Source organism: Electrophorus electricus, chromosome 9 (assembly GCF_041902795.1).
Source record: "Electrophorus electricus isolate QZ-2024a chromosome 9, ASM4190279v1, whole genome shotgun sequence".
Taxonomy (NCBI): Eukaryota; Metazoa; Chordata; class Actinopteri; order Gymnotiformes; family Gymnotidae; genus Electrophorus; species Electrophorus electricus.
In genome coordinates, this window is record NC_137505.1 from 22,567,440 (window position 1) to 22,593,691 (window position 26,252).

The window sequence follows — 26,252 nt, forward strand, 5'->3', positions numbered from 1 at the left end:
TAGACGTTCTCCAAACATTCAAACATGAAACATGACTCCAAACACAGCAGTTCCACCACAATAACCGACAAAGACAGTAAGGATAAAAAAGAGTATAAATACACACAGGAATAAAGGAGATTAGACACAGGTGAGGCTGATAACTACTGATGGGCGAATAACGTGAGGAATGTAAACAAAGCACATGACTAACACAATGACAGCTGAAAAAGAAAACAAACACGGGACCGCCATGGAAGGACAACGCTGAGGAGGGAATATTACAGGAAGTCTGCCTTATCACATGGCTCCTGATGCGCTTACGGACCAGTGAGTGCATCTGGGGCTGGGATCGCATGGCAGGACGCAGGCCAGAGACCATAACCCGGACAGAGACAGGTGGGATAGGAGAAGGAAAAGGAGATACCCCACAGGGTGAGGGGCAAAACAGAGCCAGTAGCAGGTGAGGGAGCAGAACTTGGTGGTGGCAGCGCCGTCCTGAGTGTGGGGTATGGCACAGACTGCAGGAAATAGCATCTGGTAATAGGTTTTAACACTTAAATGGTCAGTCATGGTTGCTAAGGTTAATTGGGGCACCGCCCTGATTAACAAGGAAAATGCATTCATTTTAATGAATTTATTATTGATTATGTAACGTGGGCTCAAACCCGGGTCAAATAGGTGATGCTACCAACATCTTACTGGGTAAGCAACAACGCGCTAATGATGGTGGGCCAGTGTGCGAAACAGTTAGTTCACAGAAGCAGTAAAACAAGAAAAGTAAGTAACCAAAAGTGGGGAGTTAACCCCCGCCCGTTTTGTTACAGGGCGGACAAATACCTGCTAGACTGCGGCAGCTATAAAGCTACCTGCGCATATATCGCCCTTCAAAGGAATGGAGGACGACAAAACTAGAGTGAAAAAACTAAACACCATGCCGAGCGTAGGAAAAGGGAGAACCAAGGAAGCTACGGTAAGAATGGCAGCCCCGATTCCCTGGGCAAAACCATACTAAAACTACCCAAACAAAACCAGAAAACAGGTAGGAACTGTAATGGCGATGGGGAGCTTTAGGAGAGAGACAGAGTTGAGGGGGGAAACTGGAGATGGGAGGTGAGGTGTAAAAACAGACACCCTCGCAGCGCAGAAGTGAGGTGTAGCACGAGGGCTCACACACCTCAAGTTACCAGCTAGGAGCTTGTCTCAGAACTTTGGCAAAGACCCAACATTGAATGACTGGGTCACTGAGCTTATATAAGGTCTAGCCTAGCTGTTGGGCGTTAAGACTGATTAGTGGCGTGCCTGACTCGAGGCCTCCCTCTGGTGGCCGGAGGGGGCCTCAGCCTGGCACCGACCCTTACAGATTAATAATTCAGTTTTAGCTCAAAAGATGCCAGTTTGATACCTGATTATTTCTCATCTACCAAACATTAGAATATCACTCTTGACTCACAAATGGAATAACTAAGCTAGTTTATTGAAAGAGGTACAAAAACATGCATAACAATCATGGAGTAAGATTCTACTATTGATTGAACCGATGTATCGAATTCACTAGAATCACTGTAATAAACAAACATAACAATGCAAGCAAATGAAATTAACACAGATGATTTGTGGGGGACAAAGGTAGCTAACTAGATTAATAAAGAAACTAGAAAGAAAAGAAAAGCAACCTGTGGGAATGACCAACCAGGCAGTCTATTTATCAACCAAACAAAGACCAAACAAGGCAATTGATTAATCAAATGAGATTCATGGTGAAAGGGTATGACTAAACCTATAACGGAAGACTCAGGAGAAAAAGTAAGAACTGGTGTGAAATAGCCAGAGGGAGAACTAATTAAAGGATTGAGGAGGAGTGCATTGCAGAGGGGTGGAAAGAGTTACTGATCTAATTTTGATACATAAACAGTATACTGATACAACTGATACAAACTGATAACATAAGAAGAGAAATGCCTGTTCTTACGACTCACTGGCTCGACCATGTAAAACCATCATGGTGGCGCTAAATGAAAGTGTCCATTTTCCACTGAAGCCATCTGGATGACACTGACAGAGTGTGTCCATTTTCCACAGCATTGCTGGTTTGACACTGCATGAGTGATAAAGGCCAGTGATGATGAAACGACCAGGCTTCTCGGACCGAGAAGTAGGAGCTCTGGATTTGTTGCCGACTGCACAATGTAATTCCAGTCTTAATCACACGAAACCAGGCAAGTTTACTTGATACAAGCTGTTATGAGCAAATTCCAACAAATTCCAGCCCCCCCTTCTGTGGGTCTCACTCTCTGTTTCACACCTTGTACTTGACTGAGAAGGGGGCTGAACTTTCCAGGTACATCTTTGGGAACAGGGCATGCTTGGTTAATGCCTTTGTTTTCACAACGGGGGAAAAGAATTCTTGTAGCACATACAGAAACATATAAGATCCATCACTAATCAATTAAACAAAGAAAAAGAAACAGAAACATATATGTGTGTGAAAAATTCTCTGTGGGATGAGAAAAGGTTGATTGTCCTGGTGAGGGTTTGAGTCTGATGGAATTTATAGTCACAGTTCCTTTAAGTACAGACAGGCTAGTAAGAGATACCCGCATTCCAGTGTGTGGGTTTTATGACACTTAAGAAGAGGGGGAAAGGTCAGATAGCCATGCCAGCATGGTAAGCCATCAGCTTGGCCATTTGTGGCCATCAGCTAGGCCATCATGGTGCTAGAGGAGTCCTGGGTCCTGTCCGTGTGCCAGGGGAGAAAGAAGGCCAACGCTGACCAGGTCAAAGTTTCATCAGAGGGATCATTTCCAGTCTATGTTCACTACAGTGACACCATATCTAAAGAATCATGATGTGCTGCACTTGCTGTCCATGGTCTCTCCAGTGGATCTGAAGTAACTTTAAGCTTCTGGAGCAGAAAGTGTGAAAGATTTCCTCCCTCTACTAACAACAAACATTTCTTCTCATTTTACCTCTGTACTTACCTGATTCTAATTATTTTTGTGATAGGGTGCACTGACTGATGTCTCTCGACTTCCCATTTTTCACTGCTCCCCCTGATTTCACAGTGCTAGCAGCATCAGTTCCACTTCTGGAAACTTTCAGGAGATCCTTGAAAAAGAAAACGAGTTCTGCTTTATCTACTCTCTTGTGCAGATCCGAAGCCGGAGTCGTGTTCAGAACTATTGCTCCCGTGGAGTGTAGAGACAGCCTGGATCCCGCTTGTGCCATCCTGCTCCTCCAGGGGGTGCTGTGAGGATTGCAGCCACACACTGGGTGCAGTCACAAGTGCTACTGCACATGTTGCTTCGTGGACCTCTAGGGGAGAGGGAAGATCTAAAGGGAGACCCTGAGGAAAGAGAGAAGAGTTGTTACGATGAAGCGATAAGATGTGTCCCTAAAATATACAAAGAACATGAGCACACATACATATATACCAAACATTTGCACACACAATGATAAATGCAGAGACAATAATAAATTCTTACTAGTATGCTGTCAGGGGTTTTATGTTTTGCAGATTGCCTTCTGAACATGCAGCATATGTATGCTAATGCTCCTACAAGGAGAATACATAGCACTGCAAACACAATCTGCCAGTATAAAAAGAAACCTAAAAAAGTGATATAAAATGGCAATTTTAAATTAGTTGAACAATTCACTGATAATATACAATGTAAAAAAGGAAACAAGTAGAAAGAAAGCATAGAATTAAGACTGAATAGAAGCAAATCTGATATGCAAACCTCCAAAAAAGTTAAGAAAATGTTTATAAAGAGGAAATAGGAGTGGTGGGTCCTCATTCTTTTCATGCACACACACACAGAGGAGATGTGTAAGTACCGTTCATGTCAAAGTTCTGGTCAAAGACACTAAAACTTGCACACAATGCTCTGTCTAAGGTTTCAGCAAGACCAGTGAAACATATGGGTTATAATCCTTCAGATATTTCTATAGGTGCAAGGAACACAGTGTTGGATGAAATAAAGATCAAAATAAAGACAAATTAAAAGTAAAGAAAAAGAAACTCTAAAAAAATGTAAAAAGAAAAAGAAAATGTTTATAAGCAGGAAATAGGAGTGGTGGGTCCTCATACCTTTCGTAGACACACACTGAGGAGATGTGTAAGTACCGTTCATGCCAAAGTTCTGGTCAAATACTTTAACTTGAACACAATACTCTGTCCAAGGTTTCAGCGAGACCAGTGAAACATAGGGGTTATCATAAATCCTCAGCTGTTTCTATAGATGGAACAGTGTTGGATGAAATAAAAATACATTTAAGAAAATAGAAATCTATAAGGAAGTTAGTGAGTAACATGAGCCCACAAAACTAGATAATAGTGTTCAAATGAACAATGAACCAAAGGAGGCAGTGTTCAGCAACTCTCCTTTAAACTTTCCTCTAAACTGAGTATGACCAGGCATTGATAAACAATATGCATCTTTTAAACCTTAGTTAATCACGGAGGCAGTTCTTAGTCGTGCTCTATTATTAACAATGTACATTTCCATTTTGCCTATGTACTGTATATTTATTACTATAATCACCACACTTTAATGTACACTCTGTACATTGCACACTGTCTATTGCACAGCCTCTATCGCAGAATGAGCAATATTTTGTCTTCTGTACTGTGCAGCCTCTACAGTGTAAATTGTATAGTGTCTATCATAAAGTGTCTGTTGTAGTGCCTACTGTAATATCTTGTGCAATACAGTGCAATGTGCAAAGTACATCTTGTATATTTCATCTCGTATATTGTATTCTGTGTGTTAACTACCTCTTGCTTGAGAGACATGACTATGAAAGCAATTTGATTTGTTGTTTGAACTTGCTTCACAATATAACTGACACAATATTACCTGTGCAGGTCTCTCCCGCTCCCAGTACTGGACTTGGTATCGCAACTTCACCTCAGTGCTCTTCAATGACTTGGAGATATTGAGGATTAACATAGTGACATCTGCCTCTATACTCACTTGGCTAGGAGGCCCCAGCACCCCTGCAATATTCAGTCATAACAGCAGCCATGTAATTGCCTATAGGCCACAAGTCTTGCTCTGAGACCTAGGTCAGTAAAGTGCCTTCAGGCAGTGTGACCCCATACATTTCCCACTTCTAATATATATCAGTACCAAGTCCTCTTATCAAGCCCTTCAGAAAGTGTGTGCACTCACCATCTTCATCGGGAGTGAAACTGACATATTTCCAATCAGAGTGCTCGCCGCCTGACTCTGCCCTCACCCTTATGATATAGGAACCCCTGAAATCCAGCCTGTGGGTGAAGTCACATCTGTGCTGCCATGAGCCCTCACACACCTTTATATACAATCTGTTTTCGTGTTGGTCCTCTTGGCTTAGAAAGACAGTGCAGAGAGACTTTTTTTTGCCGGGTAGTTCTCAGTACCATGCAGATTACCTTCAGAGTAACAATCAGCAAGTACACAGGAAAAAAATCAGGAATATATATTAACTCATTTTAAGTAATCTTATGTCATGAAATTCTTATTACAAATAATTTTGCTTTATTCATCCTTGATGCCCCAGCCACCCATCACTGAAAGTGGCAGGTAACTAACACTCCTGATAAGCAATTCTGCTTACCCCACTGGTGGATCTTTTTTTAAAATTCTTTATCAGTTTTTGTTACAATATGACACTTTTATGTATTTTGGTTTCTAGAAGGGCTTTGTTTGCAATGTACTCAGTGATACATGTGCAAAGATCAATTAAACCTAATTACCCTGCTTACACCTAAAGTATAAAGTTATGACATAAAAACTCACAAGGCATACTCTGCAGTGAAAGTGGTGGAATTTCTGAGTTCTGTGGAAGTCCAGTCCCACTGCAGCGTGTAGTTCAGGTCAAATGGAATCATTGTTACATCCTTGGGGCTGGGCAGCGAGGCAGAGACTCGGGGACAGATATAGCCTAATGTATTATTATTGCAGAAGTAATTAAAAAAAAAAACAGCATTAGTACGAGAGGTCTATTAATGGTTAGGGTAATCTGACATACTTTTTTGGCCTAAGCACGCTGCTTTTCAAGTGCATTATAGCACGCAATGATTCGTTTTATCTGTGTATAAATCTCCAGAAGCAGAGTGTGATTTTAAAATCCTCCAGTATGTAGTCTCTTGCTCGTCAATCCGAACCCATCATCTGAAGCTGTCGTATAAAGCAAACTTAAAGCGCCAGAAAAAAAGAACTAGCAGCATGATGTATTGAGGGATATTTTTTAAATAAATATTTTTTAAATGTAATTTTCTGTACAAACTATTACTCAAAACCTTTTGAGTAATTTCCTGCAGTAGTTTTTTTTTTTTTTTGTCTAGTCCAGACAGGTAACGGATGCTACGCCGAAACCATTACACAGCAAATGAAACCTGTGAGCACATATCGCCCAAAGAATCTACTACAATACCTCAGTAAGAACTGAGAACTAGTTTATTACGCAGTGCAACAGAGTAATGCGTTATCTTTGCACAATTACTTTGTTACACTCACACTGCCAATCTGAACAATGAGGGAGAACAACTAGATATTATTTTACTTTCTCTTTCAACGTGTCTCGTTGCCTTACCAGAAATTATGACGAGCAGAGAGAGTTTCGTGTGAAGGTGTTGAAGCATTCCTCTGCCAGGTGCTCCGATGTCTTGTGGATCCACGCTGCCTCTCAGATCATTGGGGCCACAGAAGCGAATACAAAGGGTCGTGGAATCCACTTGGATCCGCCGTTGTGACGAGGGGCTGTGGGCTTTCCACTTCCGTGATGTGTACGAACAAGCCGAGATGGATTATACGGCGCTGCAGCCGCAACAACAGAAACGTTTTATGTTGGGTGGCGGGTTGCTTTATTTTACTGTGGTTTTCAATATATGGCATGTTCGTGTTAGTCGAGGGGAAAAAGTGTAAAACCGAAATATAATCCCCGTTGAACTGTACTGCACAGTTTAACATATTTGGCCATTTGTACACAAACAGGTAATATCTTCCCTCTGAGTGTCAAACATAAAATCAATTTAATGAGATCCTAACTTTTAAGGCTGCTGTACACATTTTAAACACTTAATTTTTGAGTTTTATTGCTTAGAAAAGGTTCAAAGGATTAAATCAGAGGTGTCCAGGCCTGCAGATTTACAGCCCTGCAGAGTTTAGTTCTAATGCAACTTTAGCATGTCTGATAGTTACATCCTTCAGTAGCATCTTAATATTAGAGCTAGGTGTGTTTAGGGTTGTAACTAAACTCTGCAGGGCTGTAGAGCTCCAGGACCAGACCTGGGCACACACGGATTACATTTAAAATTGCAAATGCTCTCAATGTGCCAAACCATAATTAACTCAAACACAGACTTTTTTTTGTTGTTGCTGTTATTTACTTTAATTTTAGATTCCAGGTCAATACATTGTGGACTACAAAGAATATGACCCTCAAAAGTATAGTATTGCTTGAATTTAGTATACAAGCAGGTAAAAACTCACAAAACACACTGGCTGAAGTGCAGAGTAAGACAGAATCTTCGTGCTGTACCTCCAAATCAAACCTTTTCAATCAAATCCTTTGATAGTTACTGTAGCGTTCAATATGATGCAAAAGTAAACATTTTACTTCAGCTTTTATTGAAAACACAACAAAGTGCATGTATATAAAATATATTTACATTAGTTGTTTTAGGTGTATATAATGCTTTACAGAAGTTCTGAGAACTGCAGAAACTTCAAAATATAAGACAATCAAAAGTGAATATGTTAAAGAAAAACATTGCTTATGATTCTATAAGAATCATTTTAATCCATCTTAACATCTGATAAGCCTGAAACTGCTTGGCTGGAAAAAAAGATGGACAATCAGACTTTTCTATTATAAATAATACCAGGTAGGACATCTTCAGCTAGCCTGGTTAACTAGTAATGACACAGAATATAAGAGGCCTCATGCAGGCCTGGACACCTGGAAGCACAACACTGATAATCTTAGCACAGCACAGCTGACTGAGGAAGGGGAGAAGAGCCACAAGCCTCTCTAGCTCTCTCCAAAACTCAGTAGCACTATCAGACACAAACACAAAATCAGAGAACAATGATCATAAGAGTGATGGACACTAAACTGGTTTCTGCTGCAGAAAAAAATGAAATAAATAAAGACTGAATTTAATTTTAAAGATTGAACAATGGGTTTGAGCCCACAAATTTCAGAGGCAGAGGATAACTTTGTCAACTTTTTAGTTTAACTTTTGCAAACACCTTCCTGAGGTGATAGATCTCAGGTAGGATGTAATAAGCTTTATTTAGCTAATTATTCTATGTCTTTTTAAAGCACTTTGTATTGTCACTGTATATAAAAGTGCTATACAAATAAACTTGCCTTGCCTGAGTTCCACCCTGAACAGAATGAAACAGCAACTCTTGGCATACAGTACCTCTGCAGCATACCACTGATAAAAAGCACATCACTGAAAAACAACATTCCTCTCTTTTGGATTCTTTTATAGTGACCATCATCTCCACAGTTACTGACCAAATCACCCACCTCCCTCCACTCATACAGTGTCCAAACATGCAACAGAAGTTAAGAGCAATCTTTTATGTCAGGATAGTTTCCGTGATGCACAAATCCTGTTCCTGTCCTGCCTCTTTGTCTCCTGGCTCTCTAGTGAGGATTCCTCTGTTAACTGTCTGCAACTTCACTTCCTGCACCCAGTTCTGTGGAGCTGACTTGTCCGAGCCAGAGTCCTCCACTGTGGAGTAGACCCCTGAGTCTCCACTGCTGTGGCGTGTGTGAGGCGCGTTACTGTGCTCTGGGCCCAGGCCAGAGTCCTCGGTTGAGGTGTGGATCTCCAAGATGATGTCAGTGACTGCAGGCTTGGAAATGACATCTAACCTATCACAGCAGTGCTCTACCTCCAACTCTGTTGTCAGAAGGTGGGGCATGTCAGAGCTAGTGGAGATGCAGAGGTACTGCTCACACACACACACACACACACACACACACACACACACACAGAGAGAGAGAGAGAGCACAGCCAGGCCATTTGTTTAGGTGACTGAAGACAAACAGACAATAACCAATTATCAATAATACATTAATATTTCGTGTGTATATAAAAACCATATAATCCTAAACTGAACTGCATTGAAAAATCTAGGTTTTAAAGGAAAATACAGCTTTACATTTTTTTTCCAATAAATGAAATTCACAAAACAAGGGGAAGCAAGGCTGATGTTTTGTAAATTCAAATATTTCCATTTGTTAAATTAACATTAAAAACCTTAGAATATTTTGTTTTAGAATTTCTATAAGTGTTCTCAACCTCCAAATACATTTACATCAATACAACAAATGCTGCTGCAGTGTAAAAATATACAAGTATGCAACATGTACCCTCCTGACAGACTCACAGATACAGTGAACACAAAAAGCATCGTAATGATGTGAAAATATCCATTTTGCACTTCTAAAATAAAAAACGAATAAAATAACTTCTACCTGGTGGATGTGGGCGGGCAGTGGTACAGCCGGGTACAAGGTGTTCTTCACAACCGTAAACAACTTGTAGAAACCATAGCCAAGTGCGACCACAAACAGGAAACACAACACAAGTGACAACAAGAAGTACAGAAAGATCTGCCAGGATGGAACAGGACCTGAAACCACAGACATGCATATGTAAGCAGCAAGCACAGCATGCACAGCACACAAAACAAAATTCGAAATAAATGGCACTCATTTTCCCCAATTTTCCACAAGAAAATATCTGGCATTTTTTGGTGATAATAAAGTTCTAAAATATGTAAAGGAAATTAAAAAAAAGCAAATCTTCCAAACACTGGTGAAGATCAAATATGCTGACTATGGTCCTTCTCAAGAACCCTCTGCTTCACCCAAACCCAGTGTAAGCGTCTACTCCACCTGCTTGGTACACTCTTTGCTTCACTGATACACAGTGCTAGGGACTCGTCCACCTGACTGATGAAATGTTTGCCTTGTTTAAATACAAAAATGTGTGTGTGTTCTGGCCCTTCCAGAATGAGGGTAAGCTCTGTTAGGGTGTGCTTGACTTTTGCTGCAATGTGCCAGAACAGAGAAAACGCAATGACCGATATCCCACGAAAAAGTCAGCTTTTTGCAGCTGGGCAGAAATGCAAATGGATAATTGTATGTTTCCAGTCAGTTTTATTAGTCTTAGTCTGACTGGTATGTGACCCGTTAGTTTTCTTAGTCTTTGCTCATGAATAAAGGGTGACAACACCCATGCTAAGACCTTTATAAATTTATGTTTGAAGTACTGCCTTTGAAGATGGTTTATGCTGAATAAATGCATGCACCCCACCCAGGAACACTAAAACTGTGTTTTTTGATGAAAGCTAATATTCACCACACTGCCAATGTTTGATTTGACTAAAAAATAAATAAATAAATAAAAATTTAATATTACTGGCTTGTAACTGAAATGTCCTAACTGAAGCAGCAGGGCGAATTCCACTGCTTCCATTTGTTTGTCCAGGTGTTACTGGCACTAGAAATCAAAGCTAGATTCAGATTCAGGATATCTCAGGATGAAAGACTTGATGACGAGGTGATATGTTCAATCTGGTATGTGAGCGGGGAAACCAAAGCGTGCAGCTGCGCCTCAGGACTTAGTGTGTGTAAATATTTGAAGTTTGGTTTCCTTGCTCCAGACCAAAGCAGAAAATGCTTTGAAAATGCATTGTTGCATTTTAGTTTTGGTTTGCTTTGCATTAACACTGACATTTACCATTGAGCCAAAAGATGTACATCAAAGTCATATGGATAAGATTTAGTCCTGAATGGACATTTTTATAATGTATATTTTGTAACAACAACTATGATTATGACAACTCAAAAACAAAATGCTACAAACAATGCTCTATGCTGAACTAAATGCACTTTTGGAGTCATGTATATCTGGTATTTTTACAGAAATACAGAAAACAAAGAAAAACATGTCTTAAACTAATTAGTATTTGTAATGGAACATTTATAGTTAAATCATCCACTTGAACTTTATGTGCAACCATGCAAGTAAGTCAGGATGTTATAGATGGTTCCTCTTCTATCCCATACACTGACCTTGCCTAACTCCTAGTAGGGAGTTGTTCTTTTCTCTCACTGCTTAGGATGAACAGTACAAGAGTGAGGAACAAAAAGGGGACACGCCTCTCCATATTCAGAATTTCTTAATAAGTTTATCTAATCTAGTCAGTCTAGTAGAAAGAGCGATTATTGTTGGCGATTTCAATATTCACTTTGATGGTGCCCAAGACCCGCTGATATCAGCTTTTATTAGAATTCCTATTAGAATCAACTGGCTTCATCCATTGTATAAGTGAACCCACACTGTGGTGAACATACACTTGGATTAGTACTGACATACGGTGTAGACATAGAGAACATATGTGATGCCATCTCAGACCATTCCCTTATTGCAATTGAACTACATATAAGCCACAATGTTGTAACCTTCCCTTGCTACTACAGACACACCATCACGTCAGCCACTGCATCTAGATTTATTGCGAAATCACCCAGATTTATCATTTGCAAATAGGACACCCTCAAACCCTACAGAAGTCGATCAAATGACTGAATGCTGAATCAGTATTCCACCGCACACTCAATGATGTTGCTCCACTTAAGAATAAAAGAAATTGGGGACAAAAAAATTGTACCTTGATATAATGATCACATTTTCAATTTAAAACAAACACTCGAAAAACAGAACGTCAATGCCACCACACTAAACTTGTAGTCTTCCAGCTTGCATGGAAGGAGAGCCTTCTCAAGTATAGAAAGGCACTTATTACCGCTTGAACAGCTCCTCTCGACGCTTATAGAAAATAACAAAAATAATCCTAGATTTCCATTTAGTACAACTGCACATCTAACTAGGAATAAAACAGACACCAATGCTCAGATTACAACATCACATAGCAGTAATGAGTTAATGAATTTCTTTAAAAAGAAAATTAACCACATTAGCAATAATATTCAGAGAAATAAATGGTACATCCGACAGCTACCTGGAGATCAAAACAACCAGGCCAAAAAAGACTCTAGAAGCCTTTATACCGATACAGAAGGCAGCCCTTACAGCTCTGCTCGTGCTCAAATTCCTACACTTGCTTACTAGATTCACTGCCCACACACTTTCTTAAGAAAAGCCTACCTGAAGTAATTGAACCTTTACTAAATTTAATAAATTCCTCCTTGAACATTGACAATGTATGTAAATCAAATTTGCAGTAATCAGATCTCTTATCAAAAAATATAACCTCGACCTATGTCAGCTGTGAAACCACAGGTCAATCTCAAACCTCCCATTTATTTCCAAGATCCTAGAAAAAGCTGTAACTCAGCAGCTAAGCTCATACCTGAATCAGAACCAGATACATGAAGTATTTCAGTCAGGGTTTCAGTCAGGCCTCATCATAGTACAGAGACAGCACTGATTAAAGTAGTTAATGACCTGTTGTTGGCTTCTGACCAGGGTTTTGTTTCTTTGCTTATATTGCTTGATCTATTTGACACAATAGATCATAACATTTTACTAGACAGATTTAAAAATGCTGTTGGAATAAGGGGAACAGCCCATTCTTGGTTTAAATCTTATCTAGCTGGTCACTGCCAGTTTGTTAACATAAATGAGTACTCATCTTACAACAAGGTTAGCTTTGGTGTCCCACCCTATCTGTTCTAGAGCCTTTGATTTTTTCTTTATATATGCTACCTCTAGGTGACATTATACATAAACACTGAGCTAGTTTCCACTGCTACGCTGATGATACTCAGCTATATGTCAGCCAAACCATAAGACATATCATCTTAAAATATTTGAGGAATGCATAAAGGAGATCAGACACTGAACCGGCCCAACCGCCCCCCCACCCCTTGAGTCTTGGTTCCTCTCAAGGACTTTTTCCTTGCCACTCTCACCCTTGGCTTGCTCACTGGGGGCTTCGACTTGAACATTTGTTGAACATATGATTGGTTCAAAGAGAATGGCACAAGTTAATAGACAAATAGCCTCTGCTTGCGTTGTGTTTGAGGAGGCAGAGAGAAAATCTGGAGGGGAAATGCCTATTCCCAGAGCCGGCACGGTCAAGATTGTTATTTATTATTTAAAATCATTAAGATTAGTCTACACAAGGAACCGTGTAATACTAAGACAGGTTTCTAACACATAAATAATTATGCATACACCAGGAGTATCTCACAAAAATAAAAATCAAAGCAGGAAGAGAAACCAGAACAGAAGTCATAGAGCTTTCTATATGGGGGCTACAGCTGCCCACACCCCTTAATTTCACTACTCTTTCTTGCCTCATTGGTCTGCACAGGTGCCCAAATGTTTTCAGTATTGTAAGCATAGGTTATGGATTTACACATGATGAACTTGTGGCCAGTTGCTATAAATAAAAGATTTTTCCTCATGCATCAAACTTTTGCAGAATTACATCAAAACTACCGCACTCATTACTGCATCATTTTGCTTAACAGCTTTAGTAAATCTTATTAAATAATTAAAAAAAAACAAACAAATGAACAACAAATTAGATGATTTCAGGTAGATTAGACCTTGGTGATGGAAACAGACAATGACTTTATAAATATCTTGTGATCTTTATAAATATCTTGTGATCCTTTTTTCTTAACTGATAGTTAGTGGTGCACCGATTACCTCAAATCATAGTTAACTAATTGTTATAGTTAAATAAGATAACCATTTTCTTTATCCAAGACACATTTAAGTTAAAACACTGCCTATGGAATGCATCCCATTAGCTAGAAAGATAGCTAGCAAGCAAGACATCTTCCCCAAATTTGTTGCAGTCTCAGATTTTATGTCCACCTGTGGTCAGACTCTACAGCTGACTGCATTCCTGCTGTGAGAGGAAATTATGCTAGTTTACACATATAATTGGAGTGTCCCTCAAGTTCAAAAACACTACTGACTATGGGGATTAGTGTATAAATTCTGATTCTAATTGACTGAAGGTTGAACATTTTTTGCAACATGTTTGCAAATAGAATTAAATTGTGAATTTAGCACAAAAAAACAAACAATTATTGAATTTGTTCCCACTAAACTAACTTCCAAATTCATACTTTAATGAAAAATTTTAGTTCAGCTTGCATGTTTAAGAAGCTCATCTTACCATCTGTCTGCACGCAGTATGTTGGACTGAAGACACTGGTTTTGTTGTAGAAGGTTTCATGAGACTGCACTCTTATGCAATACCATGTCCAGCTCGCCAGCTCAGGAAGAATTACCAGGTTACTCTGGTGCAATAGACTCTTAGGCTTCTGTGTGGACAAAATGAGTGAGAAACCATAGAAACCATTTAGTTCTTGTGCTTATGAGACTGATAAATAAAATATGTTAACTCCTAAAGGAAAAATATTCAAATTCAGTTCATATTAAAAACAGAATAAGTAAATCTTCAGAAACTTCCCTCGGGCAAAAGGTAAAAAAATGACAAAATCTGACAGAATGAAAAATGGGCTAGATAATCCAGAGTATTGAACAACGAGACATACTTTGATAGACAGCAAAATTACAGAGTTTTAAAAAATATGTGCACAATATAAAAGTGGTAAAATATACTAATACAGTAGATCAGTCACTGCCTAAATAAAAATTGTTGGGAGCTACAAAGCTGGAGGGAGCTGGAGTCAAAACCCTGACATTTGCCTATATATTTGCCTAGACTTGCCTACAAGTCTAAAGTCAACCACAAAGGGCAAGTAAATTGTGTTGGTGTGGAAAGGAGACAGATTTCACTGTCCACTTATTCTACATTAATCTTCAATCACTGAATAGGTCACCACATGTACAATAACTTCATTGACCTTTGTATATAAGAAAGTAAAAGTGTTCAGGAAAGAAGAGAACAAATGCCATCAGACAGGAATGCTGTCAGACACAGACATTATGTTAAAGCTATATATGCAAATCAAATGTACTGTCAAATGAATGCAAATTACTTTTCCTTATATTGTTTTTGTCACAGGCAAAATAGTCCCAATGAGGGACTATGAAGGGTGGGGTTACGTCATGTGTTATGTTTGTTTCTTTGTCTTGAGTGTTTTTGTGTCATCATCTCATGGGGAAAAACTATTTGCTGGTTTGGAAAAAGGTACACAATATAGTTCAAAACTGTGCAAGGTGTCTTCTCAATTCAAAAACCTTGAATGCTTTCATTGCCATGGGACTAGTGATCTTATCTCTATTTGCTCTGTGCTGAGAAGGAAAAATCAGGCATCTAAAGAACATAATCCAAAGGCGGTTGGGTTTGTTCAGATTACCAATGTTCCATGTGTGGTAGACAGACAGCAAAACGAAGCAGACTAGGTGTATAGGTGTAGGTGTAGAATCTTTAGTGGGGTTCTGTGGGTCAGTGGATATGCAGCTTCCTTTGTCGCCTTTCGAAGGAATTTTATACATGTTGCTTGCTTTATATTATCTATAAATGTTATGGCAACAAATGTATTTGTCTGAACCATTATCCCTTATGTCCAAGATTATGTCCAAATTTAATAATGCTGAACTTTAGTTTCTTACCCTGAATGGGACAGAACACAAGATCTGAAGAACAGGACCCACGCGCATGCTTATAGCTGCCATACATGACGGCAAGAATGAGCTAGCTGCCTTTCAGGAAGGGTGTGCCTGAGGAACAGCAAGGGAGGCAAAGAAAGCAAAAGAATGGAGAGGAACAATAAGAAAGTGTGTGATCATGTTCAGGGCTTGCTCTCCTTGCAAGATACGGTAAATAAGGAAGGCTTGTGTGAGAAACCTGTATCATACTTTTGGGGGATGGTGCATTGCTGATGTGTAAATGGGCACCACAAGATTTGAGTGAAAAATTGATCCCCATTCATAATCAGTTAGTTGTCCCTAAGAAATTTCATATGGAAGTTTGGGTCATGACCATGATTCTGCAAGGTTATTTAGGGGTAACCCCCATCTTGAGCAGTTTTGTTGGCCCAGATTAAAAACGTGATTAAGATGTGACAAAATATTGTAAATCATGTCATAAATGCCTGCTTGTAGGGAAGCCAAATCAGTTTGTTCCTTTTGCGTGTCTTCGACCTATCCCTGTTATGGGAGAGCCTCTTGAACGAGTGATGTTGGATTGTGTAGGTCCTTTGCTGCAAACTAAGTCTGCTAACTTGTACTTGCTAACAATAAAGTGTGCAAAAACTCATTATCCAGAGGCCGTACCAATACAATCATTAAAAGCAAAAGTTATTGTGAAAGCCCTTGTCAAGTTCTTTTCTGTTTTTGGACTCCCTCAAGTAGTACAACCAGACCAAGGTACAAATTTTATTTTTTGGATGTTTAAGCAAGTGTTTTCTTGGTTTCAAATGACACATGTGACTTCCAGTGCTCATCATCCTGAGAATCAGGGCACATTGGAAAAATTTCATCAGACATTGAAGTTGATGTTGCATACCTACTTTTTGGGATTGAATAAAGACTGGGATGAGGGAGCTCCTTTGCTTCAGCTTGCTGGCTTTCTGACCCTTCATAAGATGTCACAGGTGTCATAAAACCCACAGACTGGAATGCAGGATTCTTTTACCAGCCTGGTTATACTTCCAAGCAATTGTGAGCATAAATTCCATCAGATTCAAACCCTTATCAATACAACCAACTTTTCTCATCCCACAGATATATGTTCAAATAAATGTTTCTCTTTCCTACAGACTCACAAACTAACCACTTGCCATTTAACCCAATATGATGTCATTTGATAATCAGCCAGTAACACGTGGCTATTTTAACATAATCTCAAAACTGTGACATTTGCTCCCATTAATTGAGGTTTCTTTTGTTTCACTTTTGTCCATTACCTGTTCCTTACTTATAATGAATAATGCAAATTAATAATTAAGTTGATTATCCAATTTCTCTACCCAGGGTTTGTTGTGCAAATATCATTCTATGACCAGGAGGTAGAAATTGGTAGTAAATGTTTAACTGATTCATGATGGATTCTATGTATTCCTATATGTTCTTCAGAAATTCTCCCCCCCCCCCCCCTTGTGAAAACAAAGGCTACTAAAATATGCATAAACAAGGCATTCCCAGTTACAAACATATACCTGTTAAGTTTGACCCACTTCTCAGTGTGGTACAAGGTGTGAAGCTGCCAAAGACCCACTAAAACTAAAGGGGAGGTCTTTCTGTGAGGGGAGACCAAGACTCCAAGAGGCCAAGAATTTTTCCTTTTAAGTCAATAACCTCTTGCTAAGCAGATAGAAAGATTTTAATCTCTTAATTAATTTATTCATTTTTGATTTGTTTGTTTACCAATTTCTTATTGTTAGTTTGTATTTGTTGGAATTTGCTCATCACAGCTTATATCAAGCAAACCTGTCTGGTTGTGTTGATTAAAGCTGCAGGCAGCAGCAAATCCAAAACATCTGCTTCAGAAAGGGAATGCTGGGGAAAACGGACACACTCAAATGCCATCCCAGCAGTTTGATGGAAGATGGACACTCGCTTTCAGCACCATTCATACGGCATCAATGGAAAATGAGCACTCTCCATCAGTGCAACCTAGACAGTTTTACATGGTCGAATGCCAGCGAGTCTTAAAAACAGGCATTTGCCTTTTTACATTACCAGTTGGTATCAATAGTACATTTATTGTTTGTACATCAAATTAACTCTTCCCTCTGACCTGTGATCCAGCCTCCTCAGTCCTATAATTAGTTCTCTCTCCAGCTGTTTCACAATAATTTTCTTTTTCTCCCAATTCTTTTATTATACTTTAGCCGTGCTCTTTCATCACAAATCACGTTTGATTAATAAGTTTCCTTTGTTGGTCTTGTTTGGTTGATAAGTAGATTTCCCAGTTGGTCATTCCCACGGTCATTCCCACAGGTTGCTTAAAACCTGTTTTCTCTTTCTTTATTAGCCTAGTAAGCTACTTTTATTCTCCACAAATCATTTCTGTTCATTTTTTATTGGTTGCATTCTTATGATTGTTATTATAGTGATTCTAGTGATCAGAATACTTCTGGTCAGTGATGGATGTGCATGTTTTCCCAGTTCAACCATTAGACTATCACTTTTGACTCACCGATGTAATACATATATGAGCCAAGAGTGATTTTCTTGTCTAACAAACATTAGAACATCACATATCGATTTAGCAACTTTCATGAGTTGAGACTGAATTATTAATCATTAATAAATTAATTAAAATTAATACATTTTCCGTTAATAAGGGTGGCGCCCCAAATAACCTTAGCCATTGGGATTGAAAATTAATTAAAATCTTAAAACAGTGTGATAGAGACAACACTATTTCATATTCCTGGTTCAGCTTTACAGGCACAGTTTTCTGTTCCTCATTAGTTCAATGTAAACGAGACTGATTATATTATTCGTACTGCTGACAGGAATAACAGTACTAAGGTGTGGCACATTAATATATTAAAACCCCATGTTTCTTGGGATAAGGATACTCCAGACATAAAACGTGTTGTTTTACCTGCTGTTGTCATTTCTGTGTTATCTTAAACAGGATTTAAGCATGTGCAGTATTCCTGTAGTTGCTACTCATTTGCAGAATTCTGAGATTCAAATGGATTTGTCTCATGTACCAATCGATATTCAGAAAGATATTATTCTGTTAACGCAATCATATCCTCCCTGATTTTCTGATATACCTTCACATACTCACGTGTTAACCTATCACATTTATGTTGGTGAATGAGCCCATATAAAACATGTATATTGGGTGTTAAAAAAGGCAGTTGATGCAGCAGAAGATAGAATATCTCCTTGATAACGGTTTGGCTGTTCCGAGCTTCAGTGAAGTTCTCCTTGTTTTTTAGTGCCAAAGCCAGATGGTACTGTGTGTTTCTGCACTGACTACAAGAAAGTTAATACAGTTAAGACAAATTTGTTTCCTTCACCATGCTGTGCCGGAGGATTGTGTTGCTAAATACATTTCGAAATTTGATCTGCTTAAAGGCTACTGGCAGGTGCGTTTGTCTTCTTGTGCAGCTGAAATATCTGCTTTTGTGAGGCCACATTGTTTTTCTGAATATATGGTAATAGCTTTTGAATTTTGAAATGAACCAGCAATGTTTCAATGGCTCTGGTATTGTTGGGGAATGCAGACTGAGTGGTTTATTTGGATGGTGTTGTACATTCTTTTAGTTGGACAGATCATCTAAAAATAACTTATGCTGTACTTGATAAATTGCAACAAGCTCCGTTAACTTTAAATTTGGCTAAATGTGAATTTGGTAAGGCTATGTTTACTTACCTGGGAAAGCAAATTTATTTAGGGTCATATTCATCCAGTTGCTGCAACACTGCAGGTTATAATGTAATTCCCAGTGCCACATAAGAAACAGGATCTCAGATGATTCCTTGGTATGGCAGATTATTACTGTGGGTTTTAAATAAATTGTTCTGATGTGGTTTTACCTTTGACCAATTTAGTTGGTTGTTTGTGTGTTTGTTTGGAGTAATGAGTGTCAGATTCATTTGACTCTGTGAAATCGTTACTTAGTAGTGCTCCTGTGCTTTCTGCTCCAGATTTTCTGTGACCCTTCAAGTTGGAGGTAGATGCCAATGTGACAGGTTGGTGTGGTCCTTTTGCAAGACGATTCAAGCGGTATCTATCATCCTGTGGGCTACGTTTCTGGTTTTTGAAACATCAACTTAATTAAATCATGAAAAAGAAACTGGCATTACAGTACTTCAGTGATGTATACACTGGATCAAGTTTGTTGCCCATTGTTGTACACACTGACCAAAATACTTTAGCTTTTCTCTCTCAAATACAAAACTTGTCTCAGTGCATCAATGGGTTTTCACTGATTGAACTCTTGAACAATCTACAGTGCTATAAAATGGGATCAGATAATGTGTAGGCAGATAATCTTTCCCAAGTTTATTATTTGTATTGACAAGCATGGGTTGATTTTTGCAGAAGACCAACTATTGTTATTTTATTTGGGTTAACTTTCTTTTTGGAACAGGATCTGTAGGGGTGACCTGCCTTTTAGTTTTTATATTATCTTTGTTTATAATAGTATAGTCAGGGAAGTAATTGTATCTCTTTTTATTTATCAAGTTTGATTTGTTTTTGGTTTTTTTTGGTTTTTTTGAGGTGGTTTGTTATTTTGGCCTGGCGATAGACTTTATTAATTCCAGGGGGAAATTGCCATTGAAATACCAGGCCTGTTCAGTATCATTATTCTTTATTTGTTCCCAAGTTGTCTAGTAAAGGGATTTATTTTTAAATTGCCTATGAAACATGTGCATAGAAAGGAAAGGGCCCTGGGGGAGAGATGATTCGAAACTGCTTTTTCAGTGTTGCGCTGCATACTTGGGAAACTGATCAAAGCTTTTGCAGTCACTTTCAGTATGTGCATTTGTGTGGAAGCGTGTGCATGTGCATACGCCGCACTGACCTGCGTCTGAGAAAGGTGCTCCCAATACTGTGTGAGGTAAGACAGGTTGGGGAGCAACTCTCTCATGGAGATGTTGGTGTTGGTCATAGGGTCAGTGATGGACACCTGCAGGTGGCCATTAACAGGAGTTACATCCACTCTGGAGGGTGGACCTAGCTGGGCTGCACAGAGAAGGCAACAAGTGATATGGTCAGGAGACAAAACCAGTCTACATATGCAGATGGGCAATACTTTTTAGCGAGTAGCAGGGGAGGCTTTAGCAGAGCTTACCATCTCGGTCGGGGCAGAACTCAATTTGGACCCAGTTGGACACGAGCTTGCCACTCTGAGCTCTGACACGCAGCAGCCACACACCATAATAATGCAGCTGCACAGCAGTAAAGTCGCAGATGTGCTTAAATGTCACACCACATGCTGACTTCCAGTTCTGCTTATGCTTGGGTTTTGTAATCTTAAACTTCCTGAAGAGAAAGGCCACAGGAAAAAAAAAAAGTTAGAAAAGCAGAAAAGCAAGATAACGTGAGGATGGCAGGTGAGACGAAAAAAGGGGAGGGGGGCTTTTGAGAAAGGAACAGAAAAACACTGATGATACCTGAGCCGCATGCTAAGCATATAGGCTTTGAATGCTCAGTTGTGTTTTAAACAAATGTGTTAAAAATTATATTAACATTTTTAAACCATAATTTTAAATTATAATTCTGGTTGTGTTAACAATAAAATGAATGTAAAGTTAACATTTTACATTCATTTTATTGTTAACACAAGCAAACTTTATGCATAAGCATATTCATATTCATAGTTTACCACCTATAAAAGGCCTTAAATGATAAAAAATATTGTGGTTCAGGGTATGCCTGTATATATTTTTACTAAAGAGACACAGAGAGAAATCTTTAAAATCATTGAATCGTATGTATTAGGAAAGCACTAGGCCCAATACATGAAGCTTTAATCCATCAGTGGTTTTACATGGTATAGTAATATGAAATCTTAGCCTTCCATTTGGGTTTAGCACTAGATGTGTGATACTTGAAAGAAGAGAGTTTCCTAGTCTGCAGTATCGTTTGACACATCAGAGAATTTCAAGAAAAGCAAAAGAGAGGAATAAAACTGTGGGCAGGCATTCTCTTACGGAAGGTATTGTGTAGTGAAGGTAATCCTTTTTATGTTGTCTTCATCCCAGTTCCATTTCAGCACATAATTTGTGTTGAGAGTGTCAAGTGTGACATTCTCAGGGCTGGGTAACTCGCTACACACTGCAGAAATAAAGAGAAAAGGAGAATGAGAGAGAAGGGGTGCAGAGAAAAGCCCAATTTAGTATGATTGATGGTGCCTTGTATGCTGGACTGAAATATTCAGTAGGGAATGTGTAGAACAGTTATCTGTCCTCACAAATATCTTCCCTCCGTGCTTGCCTCTATATGCTTCAAATCCACAACCATCACACCAGTGCCAAAGGAGTCCTTAGTGACCTCTCTGAAGGGCTATCACACTGTGGTCAGCTGTCAAAAAGAGCTGTGAGAGGCTGCTTATGGGCTACATTAAAGCCAGACCTCCCATCTCACGTGAGCTCTGTAACTCTTAACTGGTTCACTAATGAGGTCACATTCTCTACTCTCCATCCTGCCCTATTCCACCTGGACCAAAAGAAAACAAACATATGAATGTTGCTATAGACTTCAGCTCATTCAACATATCAAACCAACAGAAGCAGATGACACTATGCCTGGGGACTGTAACTGGGCCCTGGGCTTTTGCAGCCATATGGGCAGCGACACTGATGATATGCGACAAGCCAGTGATAGGCAATACAGCAAAAATATCCCAATATTTTTCAAACTCGTGGTCATTTCTTTCTTTTTTTTTTTTTTTTTACTCCTTAAATAATGCAATTGGAAATTGGACAATGTAATGCAACATTTTTTTTCTATAATGAATGTTGGATGTGCAAAAAATAATAACCAATACAAATGCCCATCCTGCCCATGTGCGTCCTCACAACGTTCTACAGAGGTTCCAATGTGAGTTAACTTAACAGCTGCATCTGTGTCCGACATGGAAATTGCTACGTCTTAAGACTTGATGAATCAGCAGGCATCACGTGCAGGTGGACAAGCCCTCCCAAAATCACTACATTTTGGGTACATCCAAGTTCTTTTGAGACTCCAATTATGTGTAACATAGGAGGTAAACACTACTTCACCATGTTTGATTTGAATTTTTGCCTGTATACATGGACATAAAAAAGTTACAGGGTTCATTAGGCCCAGAGTACTTTTTTCAGCACATCAGTTGGTGAATGTGGCTAGTAAAAGGTGAGATCTGAGTTTATTAGATCTGATATTTCTGACTAGGTCTTTAGTTTTAGATCCCTAGAGTCAAACTCTGCACCAATTCTGAGTTGCTGCCAAATCATTACATCTTCTAGTTATTGATGTGCTCTACACATAGGCAGAATGTGTCTACTGGGCTGTAATCATCCGTTGAAGAGAGTTGAATAAATTGTGTCTGAATGATCTGTATAATTATGATAGGAATTTTTGTGTGTGTTGTAGAATTAGGCCTACTAGGATCATATATAGATAAACAATATATGCTCCCAATATGAGCATAAGAAAATAAAAACGGACCAAGAACTGATCCCTGGGGAATTCCACACATTATAGCCATCTTATCATATTCATAAATACAGATCCTGACAAAAAGACACAAAACATTTGAGGGCAGTTCATGATAGTTCTACCCAATTTTCCAACCTGTCTAGAAGTATTTTGCGATCTACAGCGTCAAATGCAGCACCAAGATATATTGTAGGAGTCAAACTGGACACTCTTAATAAGCTGCTGGCCATTACAGACAATGTATCATGCACCCCGTACACTATAATGGACAAACAGAGAAGCACTCAGCAGAAGATACAGCTGCACTGTGTGAAGGAGCACAATGTGAGATCTTTTTCCCCCCCCCCATGGCAATAAGATTCTACAATGAGTCTCCTCTGTGCAGGGACACTACTAAACTCTTGCTGTCTGTACTATGCTAAGCTACACCATACTCTTACATGTCAAGTTCACACTATCGTTTATATTATTTATAACCATTATGATGCACTCCTTCACTTTTACTTGCTACTAAGTCCACTTTATTTTTACACTCTAGTCTGACCAATTGTCACGGTCTCCTATTGTTAATAATAATTTTATTGAGTTTCACTTTTTAATTACTAGATTGATGCAATAATCACTCCGCAGCTCATGTGTATATCATGTACATAGTCATTTCTGTATATAATTTCTCACTTGTGTTATATGTTTTACCACTTAATATGTTTCTTAATAAGTGCAATACCTTCTTAATGAAATACTGATATTTGCAGTCCTAGGAACACCTTCCATGGCTGCTCTTGCACAAGTCATATACATAATTTTTATATGTATATAGACCTTGCTAATTCTTACAATATCAAGGTTTAACGTTCACCTATACAGCACTTTTGTATCTCTTTAACTCACTTCTACAGCCCTGCACATTCGTACTTCTGCAACTCACTTCTACAACCCTGTCCAATTTATTCTATTTATATTTAATGTAGGTCTTTACTTGTGCAATTTGTACAGCACTGAGACGCTGCAATTTCCTTCAGGCTCAATAAAGTGTTGTCTAAATGTGTGTGCACACTACACAGATTAGTAAAATGTGGCATTAGGTGGCTTTAACAACCCAGAACAACCATGAACCATTGAGCCCATAAAATTTACAACTGTTCAGTCAAATGTTTGAATGATGCCTAAAACAAATGATATAACTTGAATTTTACACTTTGAAAGTGTTATTCATGGATAAATTTAAATAACCAGTTTACATGTGGTACTGCCATATACCATGTATTTTATATTGAAACAATACTGTGAAAGTCTTTGGTATCCAAGAAAGATGTGACATCGACCCAGTGATTCCTCTCTATGACCTGAGAGGCTGATCTTGCCTGAACCTTAGTTCTTTCTATACACCCATTTTCATTTAGGAAATCATCAGTGCAGTATATAAGTCTGCTCTTAAGAGTAGGACACTGCAATATCTTGCCTTGTTTTCACATTGCACTACTGAGTGTGGATTCGAAGATTGATTTGTCTGGTTTTGAATCTTTTCTGCCTGTGTTTCATTTTTTGACCCTTGTGTTTTGTCATATTTTGTCAAATGGTGTTTTTCATGCATATAAAAGGTCTGACATTTTTCCATTGTGTTGTTTCATAGTTGTGAAGATCCTTTGTGGTGAAACTATCACCAGCATGCCATAAGAAGTAGAGTTATGTGAGTTTGAAAGGAAACCTGTTTCTGATTGACACCATTCTTGGGAAACAGGCTTCATAAATAGAAATTGTATACATAACCATAACAGTTTGACTTATTTGCATTTTAAAAACAACTACTTTAACTCAAGTATAAATCTAAACGACTTCTGCTGTTCCGAATATATATCAACACGGGTATCCCTCACTCAAGCACACGGTTTGTGTAATTTATCTGCTTCCATGTAAGAGTATCTCATATTATTCATTGAGACAATATTAAATATAAATTAATATTAATGAATAATGTTGTTTAGTGAAATATGATTTGTGTCACATGTTCACTATAGAAAGCATCATTATTGCTGTGCTACAACCTCACTTGAAGCTAAAGTGAGAAACTCATATTTTTCTGCGTCATCATCCTACTTTGACCAGAATCAACACTGGTGTGCCTGTCATTTTTGATATGATGAATAACCCCCGTTTAACATTTAGCCGTTCTTGCATTTCAGAAACAGACGAGCCCTGTACCGTGAACTACAAGTGTCAAAAAATAAAGTTACTGGTACCAGTATTGGCCACAACAAGGTGTTGAGAGCCCATCCCTGATCAGATCGCTAGCCACACAGGCATTAATGAACCACAAGATATCTACCGAAATGCAAAGCAAACCTGCAGGGGACTATTACGGAACTACCGCAGACAAATGCCACTTAGAATAAAAACACCCGTTTTGTAATCCTCTTACTTCGTCAGTTAATATCATATTTCCCCTGTAGTAATGACTATTTAGCCAACACTGTGTGTTTTGGACTACAAACAGCGACAGCGGCACACCCTAGCTAGGTACACTAGTGTGTACACATTTCAATCACGCTTATTACAACTTCATACCTCTTAGATCCAGCTGAAAAGCTAACTGCGCACTACATTTTCCATTATACTGGTATTTTGTAGCCTAAAACAGACTGAGTGCGTCTGCTCGGCGGTTAAAACTCTGAAGAGTAGGTTTGGAGATATGCGACACACAGGACAAATATGGAATCGGTCCACATTCTGTGTGATCTAGGATGAGACTAGGTTAAATAATAATAGACATGCTTTAGCTAGCTAACTTACCGACCAGCGAATAACCGAAGATGAAAAACAAAACACTCCATGTGGTGAGCGTCTTCATACTTCTTTCAAGTATATCCGCAAAAAAGTAAATGCTTCTTTCTTTATGAATATATACATCAGTTAAGTAACCATAAGGTACGTGGATTAGTCAACGCGAGGAACAACACCACGGAGTTTGTTTGGCGGTAGTAATTCCCGTTGGTACGTCATAGCATCGCGTTACCTTCTTCTTCCTCCTGGTAACTTAGTCGAGTTACCCAATCTTGTATCGTGAGTGTTTTACCGCCACCTGCAGTAAAGGATATTAATAAGACGACAAATCCGATTCAAGTGCTTTGCATTTTCACCAGACGATCTTATCCAGACTACGTACTCCCTTGGGAACCAAACCTACAA

General features: G+C 38.9%; 2 protein-coding genes and 1 long non-coding RNA gene across 4 annotated transcripts; 1 reads left to right on the plus strand and 2 right to left on the minus strand.

Annotated features, from left to right (window-relative positions):
- The first annotated feature begins 233 nt into the window (after positions 1-233).
- Positions 234-3,269, plus strand: LOC145659253 (uncharacterized). The gene is made up of 4 exons (XR_014125252.1): positions 234-442; positions 807-952; positions 2,062-2,198; positions 3,133-3,269. It is a non-coding gene; the product is annotated as an uncharacterized LOC145659253 (long non-coding RNA).
- LOC113575380 (interferon alpha/beta receptor 1a-like) lies at positions 1,436-6,807 on the minus strand. 2 transcript variants are annotated; one of them, XM_035522899.2, is made up of 7 exons: positions 6,562-6,807; positions 5,766-5,910; positions 5,157-5,335; positions 4,842-4,981; positions 4,073-4,217; positions 3,465-3,535; positions 1,436-3,325 (listed from the first exon to the last, which is right to left on the minus strand). In XM_035522899.2, exons 1-7 carry the CDS (start codon positions 6,608-6,610, stop codon positions 3,113-3,115), a joined length of 942 nt encoding a protein of 313 aa, XP_035378792.1. In that variant the 5' UTR covers positions 6,611-6,807; the 3' UTR covers positions 1,436-3,112. The 2 variants fall into 2 exon arrangements, with proteins under 2 accessions (XP_035378792.1, XP_081576680.1); XM_081720554.1 differs by having other exon boundaries at positions 3,465-3,589; positions 6,562-6,802.
- A 770-nt stretch (positions 6,808-7,577) lies between these two features.
- Positions 7,578-26,039, minus strand: LOC113575367 (interferon alpha/beta receptor 1b-like). The gene is made up of 7 exons (XM_027006833.3): positions 25,857-26,039; positions 21,578-21,701; positions 20,716-20,906; positions 20,446-20,606; positions 14,157-14,304; positions 9,466-9,623; positions 7,578-8,936 (listed from the first exon to the last, which is right to left on the minus strand). Exons 1-7 carry the CDS (start codon positions 25,912-25,914, stop codon positions 8,562-8,564), a joined length of 1,215 nt encoding a protein of 404 aa, XP_026862634.3. The 5' UTR covers positions 25,915-26,039; the 3' UTR covers positions 7,578-8,561.
- Between the last annotated feature and the right edge of the window lie 213 nt (positions 26,040-26,252).